This window comes from Ranitomeya imitator, chromosome 6 (assembly GCF_032444005.1).
Source record: "Ranitomeya imitator isolate aRanImi1 chromosome 6, aRanImi1.pri, whole genome shotgun sequence".
Taxonomy (NCBI): domain Eukaryota; kingdom Metazoa; phylum Chordata; class Amphibia; order Anura; family Dendrobatidae; genus Ranitomeya; species Ranitomeya imitator.
In genome coordinates, this window is record NC_091287.1 from 188,766,982 (window position 1) to 188,777,118 (window position 10,137).

Sequence of the window (10,137 nt, forward strand, 5' to 3'; positions counted from 1 at the left end):
GGGAAATAGAGCTGGAGTGACAGAGGCCTCAGATCTACCATAGCCATTTGTTTATAAATGCAAACACTGCTTTCTTAGTAATAGAGGAAAAGACTGTCTAGGTAAAGTTATTGCTGGAATTGTCTGTGAAAGAGCTACATGAGCACATAAATAGTTTGGGGTGTGTAATCCTGCTGACAGATTCTTTGTAAATAAAAAAGTTAATATTATGGGAATGGCAGCTCTGTTGTTTGCTTCTAATGATGATCCAAGAATGAAGTGAATAAGCTCCTGTATATTCTGCATGTATTGCCTGTGTTTTATTGCTAATAGTGAGTGATGTCTTTCTAGCTGCGGTGGTTTGTGTCACTCTCTTGAATCGTTTGGATGGAGACCAGATCAGCAGTTCTCATGATGTCCTGGTAGAGTATCAACAAAGGCCTCAGAAGCTGGTTGGATACTTTATAAAAAATCGTATGTCTCAGGTCTAATTCTGGATTATGACTGTCATTTAATGTTACATTGTGATGATTAGGATGTTTTGTAGAGCTAGATATGTACATTTGACATACATTCTTATATGACATTGCTTAAAGGGGACCTGTCGTGAAAAATCGCTATTAATCTGCAGATATGGGGTTAAACAGCTGGTTAATAGCATTCTGAACCTGCCCAGTGCCGGCACTTAGACAGCCGCTGCCTGTAGGAAATAAACATCTTTTCCACACGGCAGTGTTTGGCATTCGGTCATAGGGGCGGCGCATGTTCAGTCACTGCTCTGTTTATAGAGAGCGGCAGTTGTCACTGCGCCTCCGGAACTGACTTTCAGCAGCTCAACATTAGGGCCGGCTGTCGGTCATTGTCGGGAAAGCGGTTACAGCCAGAGCAGTCATAGAGCAGTGACTGAACCCGTGCCTGCACCACCCCCATGACTAAAACCTGAACGTTAGCGAGAGGAATAAGATTAATTTCTGGCACCGGACAGGCTCAAAACGCTATTACCCTGCAGATTAACCCCGATATCTGCAGGTTAATTTAGTTTTTTCACGTGACAGGTTCCCTTTTAAAGCTTTTATCTGACACAAGTCTTTCAAAACATAGCTGCTGCAGCAGTTAGCCGATCTCTCTCAGTCCTTATTTTGCTAGGAAAAGTCTCAGCCAACTGTCCGTGTAGAATTACATGGTGGCATTTCCTATTAACCTCTTCACAACCTCTGACGTATATTTACTTAGTCGGCCATGTCCCTGCATTTGATGCGGGCTCCGGCTCTAAACTCTGCATCTTTACCCACACTTGATGGCTGATTTAGTTAGCTATCAAGTGCCTCTAACAGTCACTGGTGGATCTGAGATCCACCCACGGCTGTTAACCAGTTAAATGCTGCTGTGAATCACTGACAGCGGCATTTAACATGCACCTTCTGGAAGTGCGTCACAAGTCCCATCCCGCCCCTGTTACATGATCGTGGGGCCAGTGTTCATTGGAGACCATGATTTTTGCTATACTTAGCAACGTTGAAGCCCTGCTATGTGTGGCACAGGCGATTGGAAAATCTCAGCTTCAAATCTCCTATGAGGACTATTAAAGCCAGTAAAAAAAAAAACAAAAAAAAACCCCACAAGTTCAAATCCCTCCCCTTTTGCCCCTTTTAAAATAAAACAATAAAAATAAAATACACATATTTAGTAGAGCTGCATTCAGAAATGTCCAATCCATCAAAATCTAAAGTGAATTTATCTAATCAGTACATGGCGTAACGAGAAAAAAAAATCAAAATGCCAGAAGTATGTTTTTTTTAATCACCGTAACATTGCAATAAAATGCAATAAAAAGAGATCAAAGCATCATATGTACCACACAATGGTATTAATAAAACCATCTGCTCACGGCGCAAAATAAGCCCTCACCCAGGGAAAGATTCCGAAAAATGGAAACGCTACTGGCCTCTGGAAATGGCGACAAACACAAAAACTTTATTTCTTACAAATTTCTGAATTTTTTTTCAGAATTTAAATAAAACAGAATCTATACAGATTTGGTGTTTGTGTACTCGTACTGAGCTGGAGAATCATATTGCCAGGTCAGTTTTACCATACAGTGAACATGGTACATTAAAAAAAAAAATAGTGAAATTGCACTTTTTTTTTCCAATTTCACCGCACTTGGAATTTTTTCCTGTTTTCCAGTGCAATATGGGGTAAAATAAATGGTGTCATTCAAAAGTACAACTCGTCCTGCAAAAAAACAAGCCCTCATACAGATACATTAGCATAAAAATAAAAAAAGTTATGGCTCTTGGAAGAAGGGGAGGAAAAAACTAAAATGAAAAATCGCCCGGGGGGTGAAAGGGTTAATGTAATGACATGTAATACAATGACTGCTCAGATCAATAGGGGTGCAGCTCCAATAAAGTGGCTTTGTTTTCTGGCTCTCACAGGGGGTCACCAGTAGTTGTCACCATTCTATCATTTACCTGTGATTTTGTAGGTTTATTGGTTATTTGTTGTTTTCATGAGACAATCCCTGGAAATGCAATACAAACGAAGATGCATCTAAAGTGGCAAATACATCTGTACAAATAATATTATTGATCGAAGAACAAAAAAAGCTTTGATGTAACTTTTATTTTCAACTCGCCTTGTCCTATTACTAATCTACAGAGAGGAAAAGATGGGTGCACTGAAAGTAGATCTGACCACACATAAGGCTTTATTGTAGCACATCTGGAAACTGGAAAAGAACATAGGTATACACAGAGATTACATTTTTCAATCGAGACTATTTGCATTAGGGCACAGCTTCTCCAAGTTCTTCTTCTCGGGCATCTTTAGACAAACCAAAGTGATGCCGAGCCTTCCCATCTATGGTGTAAGCCCTTGCCAAAAATACCTTTCTATCCTGAACTCTGTATTGCAATACAAATTTACTAAATGAATCAATTTTGTTGCTAAACCATAGATTGCTGCAACAAGAAAAAGGACTGTGTTTTTCATAATAATAATAATTTTTATTTATATAGCACCAACATATTCTGCATCACTTTACATTTAAGTATGGACATGCACACACAATAAAAACAATACAATGTAACACATTTGAACAGTTACAGGAGGAGTGAGCTTACTGCGCTTTACCCACACTACAGGGCACCGCAATAGGGAGGCCCCGCACAATGTGAGAGAGGCCCTGCATGTATCAGAACTGTACAGCATCACCCACATATGCTTGTTTCATGTGTTACGTACATTGCAATTCTGCTGGCACTGTAATCTATCTACTGTAGTTTTCATTGTATTTATTCAATGTGAATATTTTTCTGCCCAATGATGACAGAAGTATTCTAGGAGTGATACCTTTATTGGCTAACCAGAAAATAATATGTTTGCAAGCTTTCAGAGCACAGAGGCTCCTTCTTCAAGCAAGATTGTGATCCGCCTGAAGAAGGAGCCACTGTGCTCTGAAAGCTTGCAAACATTATTTTCTGGATAGCCAATAAAGGTATCACTCCTAGAATACTTCTGTCATCATTGGGCAGAAAAATATTCACATCGATTTTTCTGGCTAACACGGTACCACAATACAATTTGTTGTTGTACATCATTGTATTTATTGAAATCTTTCAGTAAGGTGTTTTGTTTGTGCTTCACTTCCTTTTCTAATGGCTACTCCACACTGATTCCATTGTTTGAGATATATTGTATATATGGTGTATAATTTAGACTGTATATCTAAAGAGACTGCAAACTAATTTATCACATGTTTAATAAAAAATGCATTTACCGTAATTCCTATGTGTTTATTGTATTGTCTAATAGCAGAGATGAGCGAATAAATTCAAGTGGAATTTTACTAGATTCCAAAATTGCCAAAATACTGATTTTTTTTTTCTTTGCATCTGTGTGTATTTATGAAAATGGTTGTCACTGGCCACTATAATTTTTAACCATTAAAGGCCATCAGAATGAAAAAACAAATTCCTTTACTCGCCTCTCTAGTCCCTCCATGTCACTTTTCTGGTTTTCTCTACATCTTCTGCTCACAAGCTTGTGAAAGTTCACAGCGTGAACAACGGGCCGAGACCTTGTTTGTACATGCACAGATACCTTCAGGCCCCATCAAAGGCGGAACTCCTGGCCCAGCGCGATATGCAGTGATCTGAAGATGCGGTGAGGACCATACAGGCGATGGTGATTATTGGATGGGCCAGAGAAGTGAGCAGGGATGAGAGTTGTTATGCGCTAGGGAATTGTGGCAGTGACATAGGTAGACACAGTACATATAAAGAAATCGCAGGGCTGTATTTTCAGCCAAAAAGGTAACAAACAGTAAAGAAATCAAAAACTACTAAGTCTTGCCTGACTAGTCGTTAAGTAACATATCACACAACTTGCTCGCACTACCAGGGAGGTATGCGGGCTTAGCTTTCCAGAAACTTGGCATTTAGCACATTCAATCCCTGTACATTTTGTCCTCAGGAACACATCATGTCAGTCCGGAGGCTGTGACACACCGAAGCTTTTCCTTCAGCCTTTTCTGTGTCTGTAATGAGTTGACCTCTCTTAACTGAGCTGGCTAATCCTCAAGTAAACCCGTACTGGAGCGGGAGTGGGAGTGATGCGTCCCACCACTAAATCCTCCTCATCACTCCAGTAAAACCGGGCCCGAGCTACCATAAATAAAAATGCCTCAACACCTAAGCTGCTGCTCTAACCAGTCCTAACCGGCTTTTCATATCTCACCCAGCTTAACCCTTTGGGAGAGATATACACTCTGCCCAGTACATCTAGAGAGACTCCAGACCATAGTAAGGAACATTAAATTTGCAGACAATAACTTCTCCTCGATTCAAATTTTCTTGGTAAAACGCATGAACAAGCGCATTTGAATTTTGCCTAATCTGGTCGTCTCTATTTATAAGCCAATATATATTACTAAAATCGACTTGAATTACATAAGTTTGGGAAATAGAGTAATTACTTTGTTAATTATTATTCGAAATAAAAACATTTGTGTTTTCGTTCTGCTTTGACAATTCTTTATGAAAAATATGAGAATCTTTCTCAACATCATTTTTTTTAGACATTGACATTTTACAAAGGGCTAAATCAGATTGTATATTCTCTATAAGTAAAAATGTTATATAATCAAAATATATACTGTATATAGGGTGCACATCAATTTTTAGTCTGAGGGCCGCATTGTCATCTTTTTCTGCTTTAAGGGGTTGCAATAATACTTAAGCCGCTTTGTGTTATAGTATGGCATTGGAGCTCAAGTGGTGGCAAAATAATGAAATTCTCTTATACAGTATACTCACTTTTAGAATTGCTCATTATTCCCTAGCTGCTGCTGTTCAGGTCCCATTCTATTTAGTCTTACAGACATAAGTCACATATCGGACACACGCGCGCCAATCACACATCAGACACGTGCAGCACACACAATGCTCACATATCAGATGAATACAGCACACACACACACCACTTACATATTAGATACATGCGGTGTACACACATACCTCTCACACATTAGACACATGCAGTACACGCATACGGCTCACATCTGAGAAATAGGCAGTACACACACCACTTGCAAATCAGACCCATGCAGCACACACATTGTTCAGACACATTCAGCACACACACACCACTCATATATTAGACCCAGGCAACACACATACACACCGCTCACATATTAGACACAGGTAGCACACACACCACTCACATATGAAACACATTCAGCACACACACACACCACTCATATATTAGACACAGGTAACACACATACACATCGCTCACATATTAGACACAGGAAGCACACACACACACCACTCACATATCAGACACATTCAGCACACACACACACATACACACCGGTCACATATTAGATACATGCGGTGTACACACATACCTCTCACACATTAGACACATGCAGCATATGCATACGGCTCACATCTGAGAAATAGGCAGTACACACACCACTTGAAAATCAGACCCATGCAGCACACACATTGTTCAGACACATTCAGCAGACACACACCACTCCTATATTAGACACAGGTAACACACACATCTCACATATTAGACACAGGTAGCACACACACCACTCACATATCAGATACATTCAGCACACACACACATGCCGCTCATATATTAGAAACAGGTAACACACACACACACACACACACACACACACACACACACACACACTACACACCGCCCACATATTAGACACAGGTAGCACACACACCACTCACATATCACACATTCAGCACACACACACACCGCTCATATATTAGACACAGGTAACACACACACATACACAAAGCTCACATATTAGACACAGGCAGCACACACACCACTCACATATCAGACACATTCAGCACACACACACACACACCACTCATATATTAGACACAGGTAGCACACACACCACTCACATATCAGACACATTCAGTGCACACACACACACCGCTCACATATTAGAAACAGGTAGCACACACACCACTCACATATCAGACACATTCAGCACACACACACTGTTCATATATTAGACACAGGTAACACACACATACACACATACACACCGCTCACATATTAGACACAGGTAGCACACACACCACTCACATATCAGACACATTCAGCACACACACACACACACACACACACACACACACACACACACACACACACACACACACACACACCACTCACATATTAGACACAGGTAGCACACACACCACTCACATATCAGACACATTCAGCACACACACACACCGCTCATATATTAGACACAGGTAACACACACATACACACCGCTCACATATTAGACACAGGTAGCACACACACCACTCACATATCAGACACATTCAGCACACACACACCGCTCATATATTAGACACAGGTAACACACACATACACACCGCTCACATATTAGACACAGGCAGCACACACATCACTCACATATCAGACACATTCAGCACACACACACACACACACATACACACACCGCTCATATATTAGACACAGGTAACACACATACACACCGCTCACATATTAGACACAGGCAGCACACACATTCAGCTCATGCAGCACACCCCTCTGACATATTAGACACAAGTAGCACCCACTCTGCTGGCAGTGCCGTTTCCAGAGATGTTGACGCTGTTGCTTGTGTGATGATGTTACGCCACGTGACCCTGCAACCAGACACTCTCACTCCCTTTGGATATAACTGACATTTGGAGCAAGTCGGAGAGCAGCCGCAGTTCTCGTTTCTTCTTCCCGGATGTCAGTTTTGCCCCAAGTAAGTGAGAGTGATTGGCTGCAGGGCTCAGGTGGTGTGAGGGTGAAGGGGATGATTTTTCAACTCCATGGAAACCTGTTATTTTAAATGTAATGGAAATGTATCACATTGTACTGTATGTTATGTATTATTCTCCTAGAGGCTGCAGTTTCTGCTAGTCAGGCGGTTTAGGATTAACTGTAATTGCAGTCTCTAGGAGGATGACACATAACATCCAGTGCAATGTGATACATTTCCATTACATTTAAAATAACAGGTTTCCAAGGAGATGAAATGTCATTCCCTCCACCATGAGAGCCCCAGGGGAATTGCTGCTGACGTCGCTGGAGCGGCATCAGCACCGGAGGTGAGAATAGGCTGTTTTTATTTACTCTGTGGAATATAGGCGCTGAAGCTGCTGTCACACAGAGTGCGGATGTGACTGTGTAAAGGAGCCTCTCAATAACCAAAGTGCGCTTTGTGTTACTACCAGGGAGAGTGCTCATTGGTTAATGCAGGCTCCTCACAGAATCTCTGCCACCGATAGGAGCTTGTAATAACCAATGAGAGCTCTCCTCTGCAGTGAAGCAAAGCATTGGTTACTGATCAACATAACAGCTGCTGGACCTCGGCGGTCTTCTCGCATTGACACAGAAACAGCTAGGGTTGAGCGAAACGGGTCGGTCATTTTCATAAGTTGCCGACTTTTGGCAAAGTCTGGTTTCATGAAACCCGACCCGATCCCTGTGTGGGGTCGGCCATGCGGTACGCGACTTTCGCGCCAAAGTCGCGTTTCAATGACGCAAAAAGCGCCATTTCTCAGCCAATGAAGGTGAACGCAGAGTGTGGGCAGCATAATGACATAGGTCTCAGTCCCCACCATCTTAGAGAAGGGCATTGCAGTGATTGGCTTGCTTTCTGCGGCGTCACAGGGGCTATAAAGGGGCGTTCCCGCCGACCGCCATCTTACTGCTGCTGATCTGAGCATAGGGAGAGGTTGCTGCCGCTTCATCAGAAGCAGGGATAGCGTTAGGCAGGGTCCATTAACCCCCAAACCGCTTGTTCTGTAGCGATTTCCACTGTCCAACACCACCTTTTGTTTGCAGGGACAGTGGAGGTTACATTTTTTTTTCCTCAGCGCTGTAGCTCATTGGGCTGCCCTAGAAGGCTCCCTGATAGCTGCATTGCTGTTTGTACACCGCTGTGCAAACCAACTGCTTTTTTCAAAGCACAAATCCTGTTGTTCCTTCCTTTTTGCACAGCTTTCTTGTTTGTTTGTCCACACTGTTGACTTTTTTTGTGCAGCAGTCCACTCCTTTTTATTGCTGGCTGCCATACATTGCTGAGATTACTGCAGGGAGATAGTAATTGTAGTACAGTCCCTTTTTTTTTTTTTTTGTTTTGTTATACCTCTTCAAGCCACTTTCTGCCACAGAAAATAGACTCTAATACAGTGGGCCAGATTTATTCACTAGTCTTCCTGAAAAAAAAAAAGGGTGCAGATTAAAATTGGCAAATCTGTATCAGTGCCAGTCCTGTGTGTGGCACCTGTGTCTCATTTTCTGGCACAGAAAACATACAGTCTAACAGTGGGCCTGATTTCTTGCCAATTCTCCCATAAATAAAAATAGTGGGAGATTAAGATTGGATTTCTGCTTCAGTGCCACTCCTGTGTGTGCCACCTGTCTCAAATTGTGTGCCACATTAAGCCCAGTGTGTAATACTGGGTCAGATTTCTTTTAAATTCTCCCTGAAAAAAAAATAGTGGGAGATTAAGATTGGCATTTTCGCTTCAGTGCCACTCCTGTGTGTGCGCCACCTGTCTCAAATTTTGGGCCACAGAACATACAGTGTATGAGAGTGGGCCATATTTCTTCAATATTCTCCCAGAAAAAATAAAAAGGGGGAGATTTGAATTGTTAGTGTCTGCATCTGCGTCAGTCCTGTTAGTGGCATATCTGTCTGCCACTGAAGCTGTGTACTGTTATACATTGGGCCTGATTTTCCCTGCAGTCTGACCCACCTATAAAGGGATATATAAATCCAACAGAAGTTTGAGTTCACCTTGTAACTGGTTTTACAGTAACAAATACCATTAGTTTGCTCACGTTTTTCAAACAATGAGGAAGTCTGGTGGAAGAGGTCGTGGCCGTGGGCGGTCATTGCCAGCTGGTAATGATGGTAGTGGTGGTGGAGCATCAGGTGGTCGTGGGAAAAGCAATATAGCACCTAAGTCTCGAGTTGTTGAGCCAATTTTGTCGTCTGGCTACACAAGGCCTCGAACGCTCCCTTTTCTGGGAGTAGGAAATCCCCTTTTAAAGCCGGAGCAGCAAGAACAAGTTTTGGCTTTCCTTGCTGACTCAGCCTCTAGCTCTTTCGCCTCCTCTTCTGAAACTGCTAAATGTAAAAGCAGCGCGTCGGTAGTGGATGTTCACAGTCAGGGACAAGTCGCTTCCTTGTCTTCTTCACCAAGAACAACAGAGAAGGATGCGTCAGGCGACACAACGGGTTACTCTATGGAGCGCTTTACACATACCGTTCCTGGGTTAGAAAGTGAAACAGTTAACAGGCCATGCCCATTACAAGTTGAATCGGACATGGAGTGCACAAATGCACAGCCACAGCCAGATTACTATGCTGTTCCTTTGACTCAGACCACAACATTGCCCTCGCGGTGTACTGATCCAGAAGCAGACCCTGATGAGACTATGGTGCCCCGTCACGAATGCTATTCCACCGGCTTACACGGTGACACAGACGAAGTTGCACACGAGATAGAAGAGGAGGTCATAGATGACCCAGTTGTTGACCCCGATTGGCAGCCATTGGGGGAACAGGGTGCAGGCGGCAGTAGCTCTGAAGCGGAGGAGGAG

General features: G+C 42.6%; 1 protein-coding gene across 5 annotated transcripts in view; it reads left to right on the forward strand.

The window, feature by feature from the left end:
- UPP1 (uridine phosphorylase 1) overlaps positions 1-3,765 on the forward strand; it is a 66,749-nt gene extending 62,984 nt beyond the window's left edge. For all 5 annotated transcript variants that reach the window (XM_069730383.1, XM_069730384.1, XM_069730386.1 and 2 more), the window contains one exon: positions 331-3,765. In XM_069730383.1, coding sequence (XP_069586484.1) covers positions 331-470 — 140 coding nt within the window. In that variant the 3' untranslated portion in view covers positions 471-3,765. The remainder of the gene's footprint in view (positions 1-330) is intronic.
- Positions 3,766-10,137: the final 6,372 nt, after the last annotated feature.